Source organism: Acipenser ruthenus, chromosome 2 (assembly GCF_902713425.1).
Source record: "Acipenser ruthenus chromosome 2, fAciRut3.2 maternal haplotype, whole genome shotgun sequence".
In the NCBI taxonomy this organism is placed as follows: domain Eukaryota; kingdom Metazoa; phylum Chordata; class Actinopteri; order Acipenseriformes; family Acipenseridae; genus Acipenser; species Acipenser ruthenus.
Window position 1 is genome coordinate 49,684,122 of NC_081190.1, and position 23,407 is coordinate 49,707,528.

Here is a 23,407-nt window from a genome sequence, read left to right on the forward strand (position 1 = left end):
CAGCTTTTCAGCCTGTGTTGAATTGCACTGTCTTGGTGGAGACAGCTGGCCCATCTACACCTAGGTGTGGCACTGGGCAGCATCACCAAGAGGGAGGTTGTCACCACAGACGCATCCAACTCGGGTTGGGGTGGTGTTTGGAATGGATGAGCAATGCAAGGGGTGTGGCAGTCCCCATGGAAGGGTTGCCACATAAATGTTTTAGAACCTCAGGCAGTGTACCTGTCTGTGACGGGGCACTGCCCCGTCTTTATGATAAATGTTGGGACTGGCAGGGAGGGGGTTAAAATTCCTCCCTGCCAGAAAAACATGTGAGAATGTGGCTGGAGCCCTAATTGACTAATCAGTAATTATTGAATAATTGGGCTCCAGCCACAGGGGATAAAAGCCAGGGGAGAGGCCCTGGCTAGGGGAGAGAGTAGGAGAAAGAGAGTTCCAGAAGCAAGAGTGTGTTTGTATGTGGTGTTTTTCTGTTCCAGTGAAGGCAAGGCCCAGCCTGGAAACTTTATTTTGTAAGTTTTTGTTTTGTGTTTGTATTTTGTGTTTGAAATCTTTTTGTTTGGCCCTTGTGCCTATTTATTTGATTATTTTTGTTTATTAAAAACTTTATTTTTGAACTTTAAAACTGTCTCTGAGTCTCAAACCTCGGTCCATCCTGTCACACTGTCCTTGAATAACTTTTTGGAGCAGGATCAGGGGAGACACGTTAGCGTTCGTACGGATGAAAACAAAACTGAGTTGTTCAGCTTCTTGGCCAAAGCTATAGGTGTCGAACGTGTAGAATGTAAAACAAATACATCACTATGCACGCTGTGGGAGTTATCTGTAGTCCATCCCAAGAAGATACATCCACCATGTCGCCCTGCAGTCATGAAGAGGCCGACACAACACATCTTGTTGGACACAGAAAGATAATGGTACACACTGTCGACATAGACGTTTTGGTAATACAAGTGTTGGTGTTCAAAAGTTAGACTTTGAAGAACTTTGGATAGAGTCCCGGCTCATGAGATCACCAAGTTCCTCGGGCCAGAAAAAGCGTGAGCTCTACCAGCCTTCCATGCCTTCAGTTTGTGAGATAACGTTCTGTGTTTCAATGGAAAAGGCAATAAAACAACATGTACCTGGAAGAGCTTTCCTGCTGTGACTACAGCATTCCTTCATTTGGGTAAACCAATGCAGTCGAGTGACGAATGCCTTCATCCAGTGCTCGAAAAGTACCCAGTGCTCATGTTTGACCGCGCTAGCAAAGAGTGTTAATTTTGCCAGAAAGGAGCTGTTTACGAACAAGGGAAAAGGTACTGATGGCCTACCTCCTACAGAAGCAGCACTGCTTCAACACTGCAAAAGAGCGGCCTAACACGCATGATTTTGGGTCAGACCTGTTATCCAACTCTGGAACTACCTTGCCCCGTTGAATGGGGATGGTGCAAAACCGACAGCAGTGTCTAGCAGCCGCTGTGAACTACTCTTCTGGAGGCGATGGTCAGTTGCGTTGAGCTGCTACGGTGCAATCGCAGCAAGTCCAGTCACTGCAACAAGGAAGATGACGATGGGACAAAAAAATGTGACTGTTCCAGAAATAGACTCAAGTGTCGATGCAACGGACAATGCAACAACAATGATGATTGTTAACTGTATTAAACAAACATCGGACAGCATTTGGAAGTAGTACCTAGTTTCATATTAATCTTCTTAAGTGGTTATACTGCAGTATTCTGTTCTGGTCACTATTCCTTATTAAATACATGTAAACCTGAAGTTGTTTGGTGGCCATCTTGAAAATTGATCTGAACCTGTAGACTTTCTTGGTGCCTCTGGTACTGAGATTGTTTGTAACATTAAGAAGTCCATTTGCACCAAGTTACTTATACCAAAAAAATCAAATTCTTACACATATCCACCCCACTGTTATATTGCTGAAATACAGTATATTTTTATATATGTATATTATAAACAAACATATTATGGATTTGTGTAAAATATGTTAGGTTGTTTCATACATCCTGACTTTTTCTGAAGTAAAAATCCAGTAAATGTGTGGTGTCTTTCACAAGGGACATAATAATAAAAAAAAGAATATATACAGTACATTTGTAAAAATCTATTGCAACTGATGGACCATCAAGAAATACCTCAAGTCTTTCCTGAAAAAGGTCTGTGAGTTTTTGCCTTGTTTCGGTTTTGCTGCTACAGTTTGACATAAAGGTGTTTTAAAATAAATGTAATCTTTTGAAATATTTAGAATGGTGACATGAAAAATCAATGGACTTGCACCAATTTGAGCAGAAGCTGAGGCAACCACTGTGTCTACCTTTATAAAATAATAAAATAAAATCATATAGTAATAATGTACGCAGCAGATGATGTGGTAGCTGTTAAAGGGCACTGAAAATAGAAAATCATTAATTGAGGAGATGAACATGCCTTGGGTTTACTGTTTGAGAGTCTTTGCCATCCTCCTCTGATGCCGTTGTTTTGTTTTCCAGGAGTGAGCTTGTTGGTCCCAGCAGGAGCCATCCCCCAGGGAAGAGTCTATGAGATGTATGTGACAGTGCACAGGAAAGACAACATGAGGTAACTGCCCAGCTTTTTTGGTATGTCAATTAAAGTGTACCCAGCATATTTATGTTTTAATGGGATGGATTTTTGGTGACTTTTTTTATTTAATTGACGTTTGACAATTAAAGTGTACGTCAAAGAAGTTAAATTAATAAAGTTTCTGAGAATTGCTACCGTAGTTTTTATAGGCGATGCGTACTATAAATTGTACTAAACTCATCAACAGACTGAAAATAACTACTGATCTACTTAAAAATGTAGACAACCATTCCTGACAAGCTCAAATCCAGCACCAGAATTTCTAATACGGGCATTGGTATTGGCCGCTGAAAATAATTTTCTCTTCTTTGATATGGGGCAGCAGTGTGGAGTAGTGGTTGGGGCTCTGGACTCCTGACTGGAGGGTCATGGGTTCAATCCCTTGTGGGGGACACTGCTGCTGTACCCTTGAGCAAGGTACTTTACCTAGATTGCTCCAGTAAAAACCCAACTGTATAAATGGGCAATTGTATGTAAAAATAATGTGATAACTGTATAATGTGAAATAATGTATAATGTGTAACAATTGTAAGTCGCCCTGGATAAGGGCATCTGCTAAGAAATAAAGAATAATAATAATAATAAATAATATGATACATCACCATTGGTTTCATTTTGAATGTCTTGAAGCCAATGAAAAGAATGGCCAATCGCATCAGGCTCGATTGTTCACAAGCAGGAAATTGGGAAGATAAAATTACTTCTGATGTTGCTAGTGGGACACTTGTGCAAAGATAGTAGAACCAAGTTGTTGAATGTGGGACAAAAAGAAAATGTAACAGCTTTTGAAATGAAGATTGCATATTTTATTAATGTTCAGATAGGTGGGACAGTTTCAAGGGCAGATAGATAGATAATTGCTGTCCCTTTGATTTTAAAAGCCAGTGTCTGATGTTTTTGTTATTACCCAGACCGCCAGTGGAGGATGTCCAAACTGTGTTGAGTCCCGTAGTGACCTGCGGACCTCCAGGTGCCTTACTCACCAGGCCTGTCATCATCACAATGCACCACTGTGCAGAGGTCAACATGGAAGACTGGCAGATCCAACTCAAGAACCAATCACAGCAGAGACATTGGGAGGTGAGAGGCCAATATAAGAAAGAAACAGAACCGAAACAAACCCAAAAAAGGCTTGCTTTGCTATTTGAGATATTGAAGGCTGTATAAATGTCTTAACCCTTTCAGGACCAAGCATTTTTCAGTGGGATGCTCCCCCAGGACCAGCTGTAGTTGACTCTCTTCCTATAAAAATCCACTAAAAATCTATTTTTACAGTAGCATCTTGGAAATTGTGTTGTTTTTTCAGAACACTCTGGGGAATATTATAAAGTACTTCAGAAACCATACAAATGTTTCGCTTTTTTTCAACAGAATTTTTTTGTTTGTTTTTTCATTCATTATTCTTTTTAGAAATTAAGTATTTTTTAGTATGTATTCTGCATGACCCAAAGCTCCTTACAATACTTCCTGAATTTTTTTTGGCAAATTACAAGACATTGTTTCACCTGAGTGATTGCAATGACATAATACACGTTTATTCTCAGGGTCTTTATATGCAATAATGGACACTACTCTCGATTTATTTTCTCAAAATATTTTTTTATAAATAAAATAATAGTTATTCATTCCACTATTATCAGTAATAAGGACAAAAAAGTACCTGATACATTTTGTTCATGAAATAGTATATGCTTATATCCACTCGTTTCTTGATATTTATAAATGTTGTAAAAACATATATTAAAACACGAGACAGAATAAATGTTATAATATAATTATAAGTCAAATACATAATTTACATTGTTTTTGTATTAGCTCCAAACAAGTTCCTGTGATGTTTTGTTTCTGCTTTTGTCTCTGCCAGGCTGCTGTAAACTGTCTCCACCCTTTAGACACCAAATGCCCCTCTCAGTGATGTCACACACAAAAAAAAAAGAAAACTATCAGGACGTGAACTTCAGTCCCTTCCCTATCCATTGATATGTTTCAAGCCTGTACTGCAAAGTACAGTGTCCCTGTAAATCATCAAAACGAAATGCTTTTTTTATCGTGTTTACATGATCGGGGTCCTAGAAATCCACTTCAGTATGATCGTGTTAACATGATCCCGGTCTTTAAAGGGTTAAATGTAAGTAATGCTAGAGGAAACCATCCTTCAAATCCAATTCAATGTATAGTCAAACCCATTTACAACATACCTGGGATATAACATACACTGCTAAAAAGAACCAGCATCATGGAACCAAATAAAATCATATTAAATCCTGTTTAAATTCTCCTTTTAGTATGTACTCTGATAGTGCATACTTTCTGTTATTATGCACACGCCCTGATGGCACGCAGTGGTCTGTGCTGCACATATTGCGTACTCGTAGGCCTACTTCTTGCTGTTTGAACTTGACCTTACCCTTTATTACTGTAATTTAAGCAGAATTATCATGGCCAGCGCTAAACGATCGTCGGTTTCACTTGAGGACAAACTGTACATTATTGAAGACATCTTAAAGGGATGAAAGCACTCAGAATGATGTTGTCAAAGAGCTCAGGTTTAAAAAGCAGCAGTCACTGAGGCAGTCGTCTAAGGCCTTGTCCACATTAGAGGAAAAAAATTGACAACCAAGTCCAAAACCCATTTACCTGAACCCCAGCCCAACAGTGTTAGAGCGTCCAGATTGCTGTAATGAAACTGGGTTAGTTTAACCCAGCTGTTGTTGAAAAAACACTTCGCTGGATGACTGTATCCCAGAAACCATTTGCCACTAGACCCCACTGGGGTAGCCTGATAGGTCTCAGGCCCCTTGTGCACAGGAAAATATGCACCGTTGGTCCACATTGCGTGACCCTAGAGTCCACTCACTATTTTCTGTAGGAGTCTAACCCTGTATATCTATATCTATCTATCTATCTATCTATCTATCTATCTATCTATATATATATATATATATATATATATATATATATATATATATATATATATATATATATATATATATATATAGTAAATATGGACTGGAGAGAAAGGCTATAGTGGAAAATTATTGACCAGAGGGAAGACTATTGTTACCAACAGGGGGCTATAATGCCCGAAGCCACAGGCACCCTGGAGGTAACAATAGCCCTCCTGAGGGGCATTTCATTTTCCACTATTAGCTGAGTCTGCAGTACATCTTTAATATATGAGTCAGACAAAATAATAAGGGAGACAAGATTGGATAGCAAATATTTATTATGCATTTTTCGTGTATGAAAAAAAAAAAGTATTTTTTGGCACAAATATCTTAGTGCTGTACATATACTGAAGTAATATACTACTACCAGTGCAACATTTCTGGAGCAAAATGGGTTTTATGGGTGTGATTTGCCAACTATTTTGCTCGCAAATATTTATGGCTTTAAAATATTTTGTTTAAATATAGCTGATACAGCATAAGTAGGCTTGCTACTATTACATTTAAAAACTGTCCCAAGTAAACCATCGTAAACGCAGCATATAAAAAAAGTGTATTACGTAGACCTTTATAGTATCAATGTATGACTAAAAATAATATGCACAGAACAAAACATTAGATAGTTGAACAGAACTAACTTGCACTTATCATTTGGAGTCTGAGTCCCGCTCACCTGCTTCAGCACAGCTGGACTCAGAGTCACTGGAAGGTAAGGCAGACAGGCCTGCTTCGTCCTGACACGGAGACTTGAGCCATCGGTCAGAGGATTGTGCATGATATTCATTAAGTGTTTTCCTCTTGCACCCCATTTTCAAATCAAACTAGTAACTATCACAGTATACCTAAAGCAAAAGCTTACATACACCTTAACCTGCTAATTTCAAAGTAGTGAGAGCGTTCTAGCAGTGCTTCAGTCAATGTGATCTGTCATAACAGGGTGAAACTACAGTACTAACGGACCACTGAGATGACTGACAGTGACTCCCAGCCATTCAGAGCGGAACAGAGACGGGACAGACAGAAAATATAAAAACTACTCAGACTAGAGGATTTCTAAATGATTATTTTTTGGTAAAAAAAAAAAAATAGCGAGTGGTTTTACCAACAGTTATCATATATAAATTTATTTCAGTCAAACTCATTTTTGGGGGGAATTCGACGTTTAACAAGCTTTACCGATTAATGTTGAAAAGTAGCAAGCCTAAGCATAAGTTAGTAACTAAACATCATAAATAACAGGAAATGTTTTTGAAGTTCATACCGCAATTTTTTCTCTTTTGTTTTGTAGTATGTTTTGTAATTAATTTTCTGTTAAGTTACAGAATCACCGATCAGCAGTTTTTTTCATTGTCATTTTATCTTGTTGTTGGAGGGGAGGGCATTCCTTTGAAAAGGGGCATGACTGACAGTGATGTGAACCAATCACATGACAGAAGGAGACTATTGCCCAGTGGCGTAAGGATGTTAGGGCACAAGTTCAATCAAGTTTTCCTCTTTTGATGACCGATTGGTTAAAACCTGATTGGTTAAAACCTCTCTCTCTCTCTCTCTCTCTCTCTCTCTCTCTCTCTCTCTCTCTCTCTCTCTCTCTCTCTCTCTCTCTCTCTCTCTCTCTCTCTCTCTCTCTCTCTCTCTCTCTCTCTCTCTCTCTCTCTATATATATATATATATATATATATATATATATATATACAGTGCCTTGCATGAGTATTCACCCCTCTTGGACTTTTCCACATTTTGTAGTGTTACAACCTGGAATTAAAATGGATTTAATTTGGATTTTTTGTCACTGATCTACACAAAATAGTGGGGGAAAAAATCTACATATTTACAAATAAAAAACTGAAAAGTCTTGATTGCATAAGTATTCACACCCTTTGCTGTCACCCCTAAATAAGCTCTGGTGCAACCAATTGCCTTCAGAAGTCACATAATTAGTCCACCTGTGTGCAATTAAAGTGTCACATGATCTCAGATTAAATACACCTGTTTCTGGAAGGCCCCAGAGTTTGTTAGAGAGCATATCTAAACAGACAGCATCATGAAGACCGAGGAGCTATCAAAACAAGTCCGGGATAAAGTTCTGGAGAAGCACCAATCAGGGTTGGATTATAAAAAAATATCCCAAACTTTGAACATCCCCCGGAGCACCGTTAAATCCATTATTAAAAAATTGAAAGAATATGGCACAGCCGTGACTCTGCCTAGAGAAGGCCATCCACCAAAACTCAGTGACCAGGTAAGGAGGGCATTAGTCAAAGAAGCAACCAAGAGGCCAATGGTAACTCTGAAGGAGCTGGAGAGGTCCACAGCTGAGATGGGAGAAACCGTCCATGGGACAACTATAACCCGGACGCTCCACAAAGCTGGGCTTTAAGGAAGAGTGGCGAGAAGAAAACCATTGTTGAAAAAAACCCATATCAAATCCCGTTTGGATTTTGCCAAAGGCACGTGGGAGACACAGCAAACATGTGGAAAAAGGTTCTCTGGTCTGATGAGACCAAAACTGAACTATGTGTGGCGCAAAGCCAACACAGCTCATCACCCTGAGAACACCATCCCCACGGTGAAGCATGGTGGTGGCAGCATCATGTTATGGGGATGCTTTTCATCGGCAGGGACTGGGAAACTGGTCAGGATTGAGGGCAAGATGGATGGAGACAACTACAGGGAAATTCTAGAGGAAATCCTGTTTCAGTCTGCAAGAGACCTGGGACTGGGGCAGAGGTTCACCTTCCAGCAGGATAATGACCCTAAACACACAGCAAAAGCTACACTGGAGAGGTTTAAAAACAAGAACCTGAATGTCTTAGAATGGCCCAGTCAAAGCCTAGACCTCAATCCGATTGAGAATCTGTGGCAAGACTTGAAAATTGCTGTTCGCCAATGGTCCCCATCCAACTTGACAGAGCTTGAGCAATTTTGCCAAGAAGAATGGGCAAAAATTGCAGGATCCAGATGTGCAAAGCTGGTACTTTCCCAAAAAGACTCTAATTGCTTCCAAAGGTGCTTCTACCAAGTATTGACTCAGGGGGGTGAATACTTATGCAACCAACAAATGTCTTTTTTTTTTTGGTTTAATTAAGTTTTGTGTCACAATAAAAAATATTTTGCACCTTATTATTATTATTATTTATTTCTTAGCAGACACCCTTATCCAGGGCATGATTTCCATTACACGAGAGTAGATGTTAAAACTTCATGCTGATTTGAACTCGGCTCTCGCCAAGATAAGCACCAACTAAGACGTAGCTTTACAGTAAACTAATGTGATCCATATGCGTCTCCATCCATTTACGTTTCCTTCCATATGATGATGTAGATATCCTTCTGTCTGGTGTTAATGGCTGAAGTGTAATGCTGGCTCCAGGGATCAGCTTATTTTGCCTCCCTGGCGCATCAGCACACACAACGGCTGCGATGCTGGCTCCGGGGATCAACCAAAGTGCGGCCTCCCCAGCGCATCAGCATGACAACCGTCTGGATTGAGCTAAGTAGGGTACATCTCTGGGGTTTTCAAGTGGGCACCTTCCATCCTCAGTGTTTCGTCGACTAGCCCACGACACCTCAAGAGGGCTCGACGGTGATTCTGGCGTCCCAGCATCACCCCCCTCCGTCCCCCACTCAACTCAGCCCAGCTTACTTACCTGTCCCCAGCCAGAATCTTTCCGTCTCAACCACAGCCAGTTGCTGCTCCTCTCTGCTGCTTCAGATAAGTTCTTCACTGTGCGACGCAACTCTTGGCCACTGAATCCGACGTCTCTGAGAAACCGGGTTGTAGAGTGTGCCACAAATCCTCGACAACCCACTTCCACTGGGTAAACCCGAACTCTCCATCCTCGCTGTTCCGCTTCAGTGGCTAGTTGAGCATACCGCAGTTTCTTCCTCTCATACGCCTCATCTACAGCGTCCTCCCATGGCACTGTTAACTCTACCAGGTGAACAAGGCGTGCTGATCCAGACCACAAGACAACATCTGGTCGAAGGTTAGTGGTGGCAATCTCAGGTGGAAAAATAAGCCGTTGACCAACATCTGCCAGCATATTCCAGTCTCTAGCAGCTTCCAGTTGTCCTGGGCGAGGATTGGTTTTAACACCTTTTCTTGGTGGTTGCTCTCCTGGGCGGAGGAATGTTGTCTTTTGTGTGTAATGTTTTGATGGAACAGGTGGCAACGTATTGGTCATGTTACGCTTGTCTTCCAATGCTAAGGCCAAACATCGCAGCACCTGGTCATGGCGCCAAGTAAACCGTCCTTGGCTAAGAGCCACCTTACATCCTGTCAAAATGTGCCTTAATGTTGCAGGTGATGAACACAAAGGACATGAGGGATCCTCTCCTACCCAGAGGTTTAGGTTCTGTGGTGATGGGAGAACATCATATGTTGACCTGATGAGGAAACTGATCCTGCTCTGTTCCATTGACCATAGGTCTTGCCAGCCAATCTTGCGTTGTTCCACACTCTCCCATCTCATCCATTCTCCCTGTTTGGCCTGGGAAATGGCCTTTATACACCTCATCCTGCTTTTGCACCTCGTTGACTACCAGCTTCCTTCTTTGAGCTGGGGCCGCCTTGTGCCATGTAGGAGGAGTTGAACTGAAACCAAGACCCCCTCTTCCATGCTGAACTTGCCCCATGATATCACCAATTCGAAGGGCAGCCTTTGCATCTTCCACAGCTTTCTTTGCCGCCCACTTTCTTCCAGTTTTCAACACAGGTGCTGCCTCCCTTACGCATTTATCGCGTGACTCTACTAATGTCATTTCCAGTCTGACCTTGGCGCACTTAAACTCCTCGGTTAGAGCAGAGACTGGTAGCTGCAGTATTCCTTTACCATAAAGTCCCACTCTGCTGAGGCAGCATGGAACTCCCAACCATTTCCTGATGTATGAACTGATTAAAGCTTCCAGCTTCTCTACTGTTGTCAAAGAAACCTCGTACACAGTCAGTGGCCACAGCAACCTCGGCAGTAGACCAAACTGAAAGCACCAGAGTTTTAGTTTACCTGGTAGAGCGCAGCTGTCTATGCTCTTCAACCCTTCCACTGCTTGTTGTCTAACTTCTCCCACACGAACTGTGTCCTTTAGATCCCCGTCGTACCATCTCCCAAGACTCTTCACTGGCTTCTCAGACACTGTTGGTATTGCCTCACCATTAATGAAGAATGTTTTATCTACTACTTTGCCTTTAATTATAGAGATGCTCCTTGATTTAGTGGGCTTGAATTGCATTCGTGCCCATTCAATGTTATTGGTTAATTTGCTCAATAATCGATTAGTGCAGGCTACTGTTGTAGTCATGGTTGTCATGTCATCCATGTATGCTCGAATTGGTGGTAGTCGCATTCCAGAAGCCAAGCGCTCTCCTCCTACTACCCATTTTGATGCCCTAATGATTACTTCCATTGCCATGTTAAAAGCCAGTGGAGAAATGGTGCATCCTGCCATTATTCCAACCTCTAGGCATTGCCATGTAGTGCTGAATTCTGAAGTTGAAAAACTGAATTGCAAATCTCCAAAATAGGCTTTCACTAAATTTGTTATTGTCATCGGTACACTGAAAAAATCAAATGCTGCCCAAAGTAGTTCATGTGGCACTGAACCATATGCATTAGCCAAATCCAGGAATGTCACATGGAGCTCCTTCCTCTCCTTTTTAGCTGATTGAATTTGTTGCCAGATCACATTGATGTGTTCTAAGCAACCTGGGAAACCTGGAATGCCCGCTTTTTGTATTGAAGTGTCAATGAAGCAGTTCTTTAATAGGTAAGCTGACAATCTCTGAGCAATAATGCTGAAGAAAATCTTGCCTTCTACGTTTAATAGGGAAATGGGACGAAACTGACTGATGCTTGTAGAATCTTTTTCTTTAGGTATAAAGACTCCACCTGCTCGGCGCCATGCTCTTGGTACAACCTGTTTTTCCCATGCCACTTTCATCAATTTCCACAGAATTCGTAGAACTCCTGAAGCACTCTTGTACACTCTGTACGGAACTCCATTAGGCCCTGGAGATGATGAAGCCCTTGCTTTTTTCACAGCTTGCTCTATTTCTTTCCACTTAGGTGCACAGTCCTCCATTTGGTATTCTGGTGGATTGATAGGTGGGATGTCTGACGGAATTGACATAGGCTCCTGCCTTTTTGAATCTGTATGTGTTTCCTCCAAATATCTCTCCAGCTCAACCTTAGATGCTTTTAGTGTGCCATTCTTCTCACTGGTGAATAACTTCTTTACAAATTTGAATGGGTCTTTATAAAAGTTAGCTCTCGCCAGAATCTTTCCGTCTCAACCACAGCCAGTTGCTGCTCCTCTCTGCTGCTTCAGATAAGTTCTTCACTGTGCAACGCAACTCTTGGCCACTGAATCCGACGTCTCTGAGAAACCGGGTTGTAGAGTGTGCCACAAATCCTCGACAACCCACTTCCACTGGGTAAACCCGAACTCTCCATCCTCGCTGTTCTGCTTCAGTGGCTAGTTGAGCATACCGCAGTTTCTTCCTCTCATACGCCTCATCTACAGCGTCCTCCCATGGCACTGTTAACTCTACCAGGTGAACAAGGCGTGCTGATCCAGACCACAAGACAATATCTGGTCGAAGGTTAGTGGTGGCAATCTCAGGTGGAAAAATAAGCCGTTGACCAACATCTGCCAGCATATTCCAGTCTCTAGCAGCTTTTTTACATACAATTACCAATTTATACAGTTGGGTTTTTACTGGAGCAATCTAGGTAAAGTACCTTGCTCAAGAGTACAGCAGCAGTGTACCCCATCAGGGATTGAACCCACGACCCTCCGGTCAAGAGTCCAGAGCCCTAACCACTACTCCACACTGCTGCCCTGCTACCTTCAAAGTGTTAAGTGTGTTGTGTAAATCAAATGGTAAAAATCCCAATTAAATCAATTTTAATTCCAGGTTGTAACACTACAAAATGTGGAAAAGTCCAAAGGGGTTGAATACTTATGCAAGGCACTGTGTATATATACAGTACTGTGCAAAAGTTTTAGGCAGCTGTGAAAAAATGCTGTAAAGTAAGAATGCTTTCAAAAATAGACATGTTGATAGTTTATATTTATTTATACTTGCACACAGTTTTTGAAGGAACTCGGCAGGTAGGTTGGCCCAAACATCTTGGAGAACTAACCACAGTTCTTCTGTGGATTTAGGCAGCCTCAGTTGCTTCTCTCTCTTCATGTAATCCCAGACAGACTCGATGATGTTGAGATCAGGGCTCTGTGGGGGCCATACCATCACTTCCAGGACTCCTTGTTCTTCTTTACGCTGAAGATAGTTCTTAATGACTTTCGCTGTACGTTTGGGGTCGTTGCATTGCTGCAGAATAAATTTGGGGCCAATCAGATGCCTCCCTGGTGGTATTGCATGATGGATAAGTATCTGCCTGTACTTCTCAGCATTGAGGAGACCATTAATTCTGACCAAATCCCCAACTCCATTTGCAGAAATGCAGCCCCAAACTTGCAAGGAACCTCCACCATGCTTCACTGTTGCCTGCAGACACTCATTCGTGTACCGCTCTCCAGCCCTTCGGCGAACAAACTGCCTTCTGCTACAGCCAAATATTTCAAATTTTGACTCATCAGTCCAGAGCACCTGCTGCCATTTTTCTGCACCCCAGTTCCTGTGTTTTCGTGCATAGTTGAGCCGCTTGGCCTTGTTTCCACGTCGAAGGTATGGCTTTTTGGCCGCAAGTCTTCCATGAAGGCCACTTCTGACCAGACTTCTCCGGACAGTAGATGGGTGTACCAGGGTCCCACTGTTTTCTGCCAATTCTGAGCTGATGGCACTGCTGGACATCTTCCGATTGCGAAGGGAACTAAGCATGATGTGTCTTTCATCTGCTGCAGTAAGTTTCCTTGGCCGACCACTGCGTCTACGGTCCTCAACGTTGCCCGTTTCTTTGTGCGTCTTCAAAAGAGCTTGGACAGCACATCTGGAAACCCCTGTCTGCCTTGAAATTTCTGCCTGGGAGAGACCTTTCTGATGCTGTATAACTACCTTGTGTCTTGTTGCTGTGCTCAGTCTTGTCATGGTGTATGACTTTTGACAGTAAACTGTCTTCAGCAACCTCACCTTGTTAGCTGAGTTTGGCTGTTCCTCACACAGTTTTATTCCTCCTACACAGCTGTTTCTGTTTCAGTTAATGATTGTGTTTCAACCTACATATTGAATTGATGATCATTAGCACCTGTTTGGTATAATTGTTTAATCATACACCTGACTATATGCCTACAAAATCCCTGACTTTGTGCAAGTGTACCTAGAAGAATTGATGCTGTTTTGAAGGCAAAGGGTGGTCACACCAAATATGGATTTGATGTAGATTTTTCTTCTGTTCACTCACTTTGCATTTAGTTAATTGATAAATATAATCTATTAACATGTCTATTTTTGAAAACATTCTTACTTTACAGCATTTTTTACAGCATATTCCTTCAGGGCATTATAGTGTTTTTCAGCCTCTTACTGAGAGGCCTACATCATCTATAATGATGCGGAAATTGGCTATTTCAATGCTACTGAAAAGAATAATCTTCCTTTCTATCATCATTTTCTGAAATTCTGCACATAATACTGATTGTGAAGCCTGCCAGTTCACAAGATGTCACATTTGCCTGCACAGGGATTATTTTGTCAAAAAGTCATAGGTATATAAAGAACTACTAAATGCATACATATGTGTAATGTGTTTTCTAAACAGAAGTACATAAGAGGAATGTACTAGAAAACAGAGCATGCCTACATATTCCAGCACTTTTTTAAGCGTAACGAATCATCATAAATAGCAGTTTTAATAAAACAAAATCACAGATGTACTATGAAAACAATTAAATATTTGATCTTATCCACAAGACTTAAGCCTTATTATTGTTTTTAAATAGCTTCTAAATCATATGAAGACATCTTGACAGCATGCACATGAACTATAATATATTACAATACACATAGTGGAAAGCAATATCTAATTCTATCTTCAGTAAATTCTTAAAGAAACAACCAAAACTCTTTAGATTTTAACTCTGAATATAAAGTACAGCACAACATTTCTTTAAATAAATAAAACACATGCACGATGATGAAAAACAAATAACAATCCTAGCCTGAATGAAAAATGATTTATAAAATACTTTTGTAAATCTCCAGGATGTGGTTGTTGTTGGAGAGGAAAATTTCACCACCCCCTGCTACATCCAGCTGGACATGGAAGCCTGTCACATCCTCACAGAAACCCTGAGTACCTACTGCCTGGTGGGCCAATCTATCAGCAAAACTGCTGCCAAGCGCCTCAAGCTGGCCATATTCGGCCCTGTCTCCTGCACAGCCTTGGAGCACCACATCCGTGTGTACTGCCTGGACGACACACAAGATGCGCTCAAGGTAAATGGTCCAGCCTCAAGCAGAAACCTACCATCTTTATGCCTATGACAGTTGTGAGTAGTTAACAGGGCTAGCGACAAAGGATCCTTATAGTTTTTTTTAAAGGATATCCTTGTATATAATAGGGAAACAAAAATGTGAAAGTGACTTTAATTTCGAAAAAAAACAATGATGCATGTGAAAATAGTAATTAGGGCTGTATTCAAAGGTTCGAAGGTTCATTCGCTAGCCAGGAATTCGAAGGTAGTTCAAAACCTTTGAAGGTTCGTCAGGCAGCATTCACACACTCTCTGTTAACAGAAACCATTTGACAATGTGTGAATACTATAAATCACACATTAAATGTCACTCATATGTGAAATGTGAAAGGCTTACACGTGACATGTAAAAATGTTTTATCCCATCTCCAGCAGTTGGGAGTGGGGATTCTGTTCCTGCAAGAGACGCATTTATGAACCTCTGACCACTTCTGCATTCACAGGGACTGCGTGGGGCAGCTCTTCTATTCAAATTTTCATGGCAGGGTCAGGGGTGCTGCAATCCTGATCAACAAATCAATTCCATTTGTCCCTTCCCAAACTATTGCAGTCCCAAACGGCCGTTACATTATTGTATACTTTATAGTACCCCATTGATCCTGGCTAATATGTACGCGCCAAACTGGGATGATAATGACTTTCTAAAGGTTTTCTCTCTTTTGCCCAATATAAGTGCCCATTTGATCGCTCCTCCACTCATTTGAGTCTCCCATCTAAATCAGCATTAACTATTCGTACATTCGTAGATGCTTACAAGGTTTCAGACGTATGGCACTTTGTTTCCCACCTCAAGAGTATACTCTTTTTTACGCTCTGTGCACCACACTTTTTCTCGATTTGACTACTTTTTATAGATAACAAATTATTATCTTCTGTTCAGTCATGTGCATACCAGTGTATAGTGATTTCTGACCACGCCCCTGTAATTATGGAACTGATATTCCCTGACAAAGCTCCATCTCGGTGTCCCTGGCGTTTCGATACCGAACAATTCCCTATCAACTTGGCTGCTAGACATTACAACTTTAACAATTTTTCTTTTAAAATTGCCCATGATAAGTTTACCTACCTTGGGATAACTGTGACTCTTTCATATAATAATCTTTTTAGTGCTAACTTTAACCCCCTTTTAGAACGTACTAAACAAGACTTCAACCGTTGTTCATCCTTACCTATTTCACTTATTGGCAGAATAAACTCTATAAAAATGAATATTCTTCCCAAGTTTTTATACCTCTTCCAATGTATTCCTATTTCTATTCCAAAATCTATTTTCCATATCCTTAACTGTTCAATCTCTAAATTTATTTGAATAATAAGATGCCCCGTATTCGCAGAGAATCCTTGCAGAGATTAAAGCTTACAGGGGGATTGGCTCTTCCATATCTCCAGCTCTATTACTGCTGTGCCGCAGTGTTTTGCATTGGTTACAACCGGGTTCCAATCCGGATAGACCTGATTGGCTGCATATAGAGGAAAGCTCTAGTAAAGCCTCCTCCCTATCTGCTCTTTTATGTGCCCCACTTCCATTATGTGTATCTAAATAATGTACCTAAATTCTCCAGATCTGGGCACAGTTTAGACAGCATTTTGGGTTACACTGCAAGACTCCGCTTTCCATTTTTGGCTCATTAATGGCATTTCTTAAAGACTTATATATTGATGATAATTTTGTCTCATTTGAACAGCTGTCACAAATTTGGAATGCTTCGAACACATTTCTTCCGATAATTTTGTATGTAATACAGTTGTCTAGTTTCCCTCTCTGCCCCTTCATCCCCTGTTGAGTCTATTCTATTCTTCATCTAAAGGCGTTATGTCTACCATCTACAGCCATATTTTAACACTAAGTTGTCCTTCACTAAATATATTAAAAACCTAATGGGAACAGGATATTGGGTCTGATATCTCGGCTGGCATCTTGGAATCTATTCTGTCCACAGTACATTCTTCTTCATCCTGTGCACGTCATGGGCTAATCCAATTTAAAGTTTTACACCGTCTTCACTTTTCTAAAACTAAATTAGCCAGAATCTACCCTGGATTAGACCCGACCTGTGACAGATGCAAACAAGCACATGCCTCTCTATTTTATATGTTTTGGTCCTGTCCCGAGCTGGCACTTTTCTGGTCTTCCACTTTTGAAACTTTTTCTCAAGTGTTAGACACACCCATTGATCCCTCACCATTTGTTCAACCGTTTCATCGCTTAATATAAGATAATAGCCTAATAATCATGAACAACATGATCTCCCAGATACTTGTAACTCCGTTAACTAGGGATTTCAACATGAAAACAAAACGCTGGGGAAAATCACATACAATAAAAAAAGCAGTGCTGCACAAGCTTTTTATATGCTGCCCCCCCGTTACTTAGCATACCTTTTGTTGCACCCCCACCGCTGACACACATATTAAAATGTTAGAACTTAACTTTATATTCAATTGTGCTTGTTTTCCGTATTTAATGTAAAGCGCATATTTTTGTTCTACATTTAACAACAAAAAGGCATTTAGCTAACATTTCTAACAAATAAATCTGTGAACAAATACATGTCACTTAAATATTTTTTTACATTTGGCGATTCAACATTTACCTACAGATACATCTGAAAAACATTATCGTTCAGCAATTAAATCTGAAAAAATAAATCTGGGTAAATCTGAAGCTAAGTGAGCCCCCACACACTGAAGCGTTTGAGTTGGCATTGTATGCTGTAGAGCTGCCCTTACACTCCGAGAGCTATTGTCTCTGCTTCCCAGCCTCCTTCGTATACTACAGTGCCAAAAAAGTTTACACATTTCAAAACTTTTAAGAATGTGTTTGTTAACATTTATGTATTAAGCTAAATAAAAATACACGATTTAATTAAATCCGGAAAAAAACACTTTTAAAATATTAGTGCTTTTTTCACACTTGGCGCCCCATGGAAACTGCCATTTTGGCTCTGTAGTTTCACTGACACTCGCCACTTCAAATATCATTATTTATACGGTTCTACAAGTCCTAGAGTGATCATCAACAGCTCATTTGAAAGGTAATAACTTGGACTAATTAGCTGACATTTATGTATTTATTTAAAATGTTCTATCCTTTAAAAAAAGCCTTTTTCATTTTTACAGAACTGCCTCATTAGTCATAGTTGTGCCCCCCTTACTGACTCTCTGCACCACCCTTTGCGCACCACTGCCCTAGTGTATTCACAACTATATTGTATGTCTTGTGCGTCACAGTTCACACAGAAGGAGGGTTCTGAACATAAATGATCAGTCAAATGCTGCAAATCCATAATTCTTTGTGAGCAATTTATTACATGATTTTTGGTAATATTAATTATCATGCACATTATATTGTTTATAATACGCTATCGATTTTATGCTTATGTTTTAAAGTGAATGTAATGCATATAAAGTAAATATATACTGACTAATATCTTGGCTGTAAATATTTAAAAGAGGTACACTTTCATTTGTTGCTACATCAACTTGTGGAATCCCCATTGGAGATAGCGCTGTCAATCATGGTACTGCACCCAGGGTTTAGCTTCACAGAGTGAGTTAAGGTCAGAAGCATTTTTAAAAAGTATTAAAATAAGGATCCACAAGAACCACAAGACTTAAATGACTTAAGAAATTCTAATTAAATTACCCACAGAGAATTATTAAACTGAGGAATACCCAGTAACCTGGTGGTGGAGACCCGACTGCGCATGGCAAATGACATTTAATAGAGAAAAGGATAAAGTATTGCACGCAGGCAATAAAAATGTGCATTATAAATATCATATGGGAGATACTGAAATTATCAGACAATGTGGGGAAGCTATAAAAAAAGGCCAACAAGATGCTCGGATATATTGTGAGAAATGTTGAATTTAAATCAAGGGAAGTAATGTTAAAACTTTACAATGCATTAGTAAGACTTCACCTAGAATATTGTGTTCAGTTCTGGTCACCTCGTTACAAAAAGGATATTGCTGTTCTAGAAAGAGTGCAAAGAAGAGCAACCAGAATTATCCCTGGTTTAAAAGGCATGTTGTATGCAGACAGGCTAAAAGAATTGAATCTATTCAATCTTGAACAAAGAAGACTACACAGCGATCTGATTCAAACATTCAAAATCCTAAAAGGTATAGACAATGTCGACCCAGGGGACTTTTTTGACCTGAAAAAAGAAACAAGGACCAGGGGTCACATATGGAGATTAGATAAAGGGGCATTCAGAACAGAAAATAGGAGGCACTTTTTTACACAGAGAACTGTGAGGGTCTGGAACCAACTCCCCAGTAATGTTGTTGAAGCTGACACCCTGGGATCCTTCAAGAAGCTGCTTGATGAGATTCTGGGATCAATAAGCTACTAACAACCAAACGAGCAAGATGGGCCAAATGGCCTCCTCTCATTTGTAAACTTTCTCATATTCTTATGTTCTTATGTTTTATTCCATTTATATGGATTACCTGTAAGATAATAGGATTTTCAATCAAATATAAACTAGTAGCTATGGTGATTAGTACCATCGAAGGTTTGAACCTTCCTTCGGTAATGTGTTCCGAACCTTCGAAAGGTTAAAATGTACAGTAATAATACTTTTTGTATTGTTTTTAAGCACATGCATTACCAGTTCCCATATGTGGCTATTTGGATGTGTTGGGAGGGAATGAGACTACAGTATGTTATTGTTTTTTTTGTCTCTAAAACAATGATTACATGTGCGCACAGGAGGTCTTACAGATGGAAAAGCAGATGGGAGGAAAGCTGTTGGATGAACCAAAGACTCTTAACTTTAAGGACAGCACCCACAACCTTCGGCTGTCCATTCACGATATCCCACATTCTCTCTGGAAGAGCAAGCTGCTGGCCAAGTACCAGGTAAATCGACTGCAAATATAAGTATGAGATGTCACTCAATCCTATTCTTTTTTGTATTGACTAATTTTGCTTGGTTACAATAAATTACTCCACTTACCTTAAATGTAGCTCCTTGTGACCTACTCTTTCAGCGGCATCTTTAAAGACATCGGGCCCGGTTTTTGAAAGGAGTTTCATTTTCGGTGGAAATGGCAAAATCCACAGAATTCTTCCACCTGTTAATCCATTAAAAAATATCCGCCTGTTTTCTAACATGATCCTCTGTTTTATCCGCCGGCAGATCACATTTCATGCATAATTTTCTGCGGTTCTAAATTAATAAGTAATGAGCATTTAAGCGGTTTTATCCAGCAAAATAATACTTCCGGTTCAATTGTGTTAGCAAATGCTATATAGACATGACCTGCATAAGAACAAATACCAGAACAAGATCTGACCACCCCTTCATGTCATAGTGAGACTAGTTTGAAGGAAGCCCCAAATGTGTCAAACTATACTTTGGAAATAAAAATGTAACACTAGAACGACCGCGTTTATAGGCATACCTAGAACAACCATGACCGGTCAATTTGACCGGCATATTAAAAACAACATAAATATTATAATGAAAGGAGAAACAATTAAATATAAGTCGTAGTTTTATTGAGGAACGTCATATAAACCATCTACACAACCGAAACATTGTAAATAAATGGACATTTGAACAGAAATGTGTTTATATACAGATATATTACATAACGTGCATCCTCAAAAAATTGTAAAAATATTAAATAAACAAATATTTGAAAATAAATGTGTGTATATACAGGTATATCTTTTACATACAAAACTGTACAACTGAAACAATGTAAATAAGTATATATATTTTTTTTAATAAATGGGTTTATATTGTCTAGATAACAACGCGCATATATGCAACTGAAGCTATGCATTTATATACAGACATACTATAATCGAAATGAAATAAATAAATAAACATTTGTACAGAATGGGCTTCAGTCAAATGTGTGTTATACATTTATATAATGTACATACAAAACTGTACAACTGAAAAGATGTAAATAAGTATCAAAATGTTTTAAAATAAATGGGTTTATATTGCCTACATAACAACGTACATATATGCAATTGAAGCTATGCATTTATTTACAGACATACTATAATTGAAGTGACATGAATAAATAAACATTTGAACAGAATGGGTTTCATTTGTGCTGGCACAAATCACACAGATACTACTTTTCAAAATATGTAGTGCACTTACCGCATTGTCTTTTCTGTTCTGCTTCTTTAGCGATCCATTTGCAGTGTGTATTGGGGTAACACTGAATTGCTTAGAAAAACGTGTGGCTTATAGTAACCAGTTCAGACAGACTGCCTGGCACCGTGAGCTGTCAAGGCTGATTGATGGGCTATCAGAGGCTCATTGAAACAATAGCAATGTTAACAGACAGCTCATTTGAGGAATACAGACTGATACAGACTCAATACGACTGCAAGTCCTGCCTGATAAACTCAAATAATACCACAACATTTAATTGTTATAATGTTTTATATGTAGCTGCAAATTTGACCATGCATAGGTCAAATAGGTATGACAGTATTTTGTCTTGCTAATTTTTGCAGCTACGCGATTCTTTCTTTGTCAAGGGAAACAGTACATATATTTAGGAAAAGTCAGGAAAGCACAGCTTCTTATCTTAAACACACACACAGCAATTTAAATTTGAATTCCAAAAATAGTCAAAATGACCGCCTCGGTCATTCTAGTGTTAAATGTAATAAATAAATAAATTAATAAATAAATAAACGCATTACAGACATATGCTTTTGAATAAAATCATCAAACCATCTGATTTATTTATTTATATATTTCAGAAGTACTAAAGTGGGCTAAGTAATGTTTAATTGTTAAGTCAGTATTGCAACAAGCATAATATCAAAACATTCCAAAATCATAAATATGCACTAAAATATGGAACAGTGCTGAAACAAAATGGTACAGCAAATATCGCATATGCATCGAAATACTGAATTGTTAAACTGAAGACGGTCCCTGAAGAGAAATGAAAGCTAACTTACTTTAAGGAAGGTATTGTATTTATTGTATGTTCATCCACAATTTTAAACACTCAGTTATAAATCCTACGTAAAACTAAAAACAACTGTGTACAATTCTACTCAAATACCATGTTTATATATTAGGTGGATGGTGTGGTCATTTTATTTAAAAGCATATGTCTGCAACATATTTATTACCGCATTAACACAATGCTGACGTTGGCTTCTTATTCGGTAAGCTTCTTATTCACATCCCAGCTTCTTATTTGCTAATATGCACAAATGTAATGAAAATTGAACTGGGCCCTGGGGTATTGCAGGGGATAAATCGCCTTGCGCTGCTCATTTCAAAGTTAATACAAACACAGGGGGATCCCCTCTATGTCACCCATAAGTATTTATCCAAAATTTAATTTGGTACAAGAACAGCAGGCAAACATAGCAATATTAATATTGGGTTTAGTGCAATATCCATGTGTATTCTTCCCTGTCCAACATGGAATTTGCGTTAATTTGTTATCTTGTCTAATAACCCATTTTTAACTTTTGTACTTTCCCCATTTAATATAGCACACACAGACCTGAACAGAAAAAAGTCCATTTAACATACTGTTGTAAAGTCACCTGTCCAAGTTTACTACTTTATTCTGCACCGTACAGAAAGTATGTTTTCCTTGTTGAAGTTTTTATTTCTACTTTTCAAAGGTAAGCCCAACATATATCTGAAGTGCAAGGCAATGTGTACACTGTATCATTCTACCTCCTCAATGACATTTTAGACCAGTAGTATGTTTATAGACCTTATAGTTTCCTCCAGAATGGTTTGTTAAATTGACTTTTTCTTGTTCAGGTCTATGTCAGTATACTAAAAGGGGAAAGCACAAAACTTAAAAATGGGATATTAGACAAGATAACAAGATAACGCAAATTCCATGTTAGACTGGGAAGAATAATACAGATGGATCACGCACAGGGTTTCCACTTCTGGATCCCTGCTTTGAAATGTTGCACTAAACCCAATGTCAATATTGCTATGTGTACCATATTTGCCCACTGTTTTTGTCCCAAATTCTGTTTTGGGCCAGGATAAATACATATGGATGACATAAGAACATAAGAAAGTTTACAAACGAGAGGAGGCCATTCAGCCCATCTTGCTCGTTTGGTTGTTAGTAGCTTATTGATCCCAGAATCTCATCAAGCAGCTTCTTGAAGGATCCCAGGGTGTCAGCTTCAACAACATTACTGGGGAGTTGGTTCCATACCCTCACAATTCTCTGTGTAAAAAAGTGCCTCCTATTTTCTGTTCTGAATGCCCTTTTATCTAATCTCCATTTGTGACCCCTGGTCCTTGTTTCTTTTTTCAGGTCAAAAAAGTCCCCTGGGTCGACATTGTCTATACCTTTTAGGATTTTGAATGTTTGAATCAGATCACTGTGTAGTCTTCTTTGTTCAAGATTGAATAGATTCAATTCTTTTAGCCTGTCTGCATA

The 23,407-nt window shown here is 39.5% G+C and overlaps 1 protein-coding gene across 2 annotated transcripts in view; it reads left to right on the top strand.

The window, feature by feature from the left end:
• The window catches only part of LOC117408401 (netrin receptor UNC5C-like), a 379,281-nt gene that overhangs the window by 331,512 nt on the left and 24,362 nt on the right, over positions 1-23,407 (top strand). For both annotated transcript variants that reach the window (XM_034013361.3, XM_034013362.3), the window contains 4 exons: positions 2,490-2,577; positions 3,513-3,681; positions 14,710-14,943; positions 19,704-19,853. In XM_034013361.3, the coding sequence (XP_033869252.3) occupies positions 2,490-2,577; positions 3,513-3,681; positions 14,710-14,943; positions 19,704-19,853 (641 nt within the window). The remainder of the gene's footprint in view (positions 1-2,489; positions 2,578-3,512; positions 3,682-14,709; positions 14,944-19,703; positions 19,854-23,407) is intronic.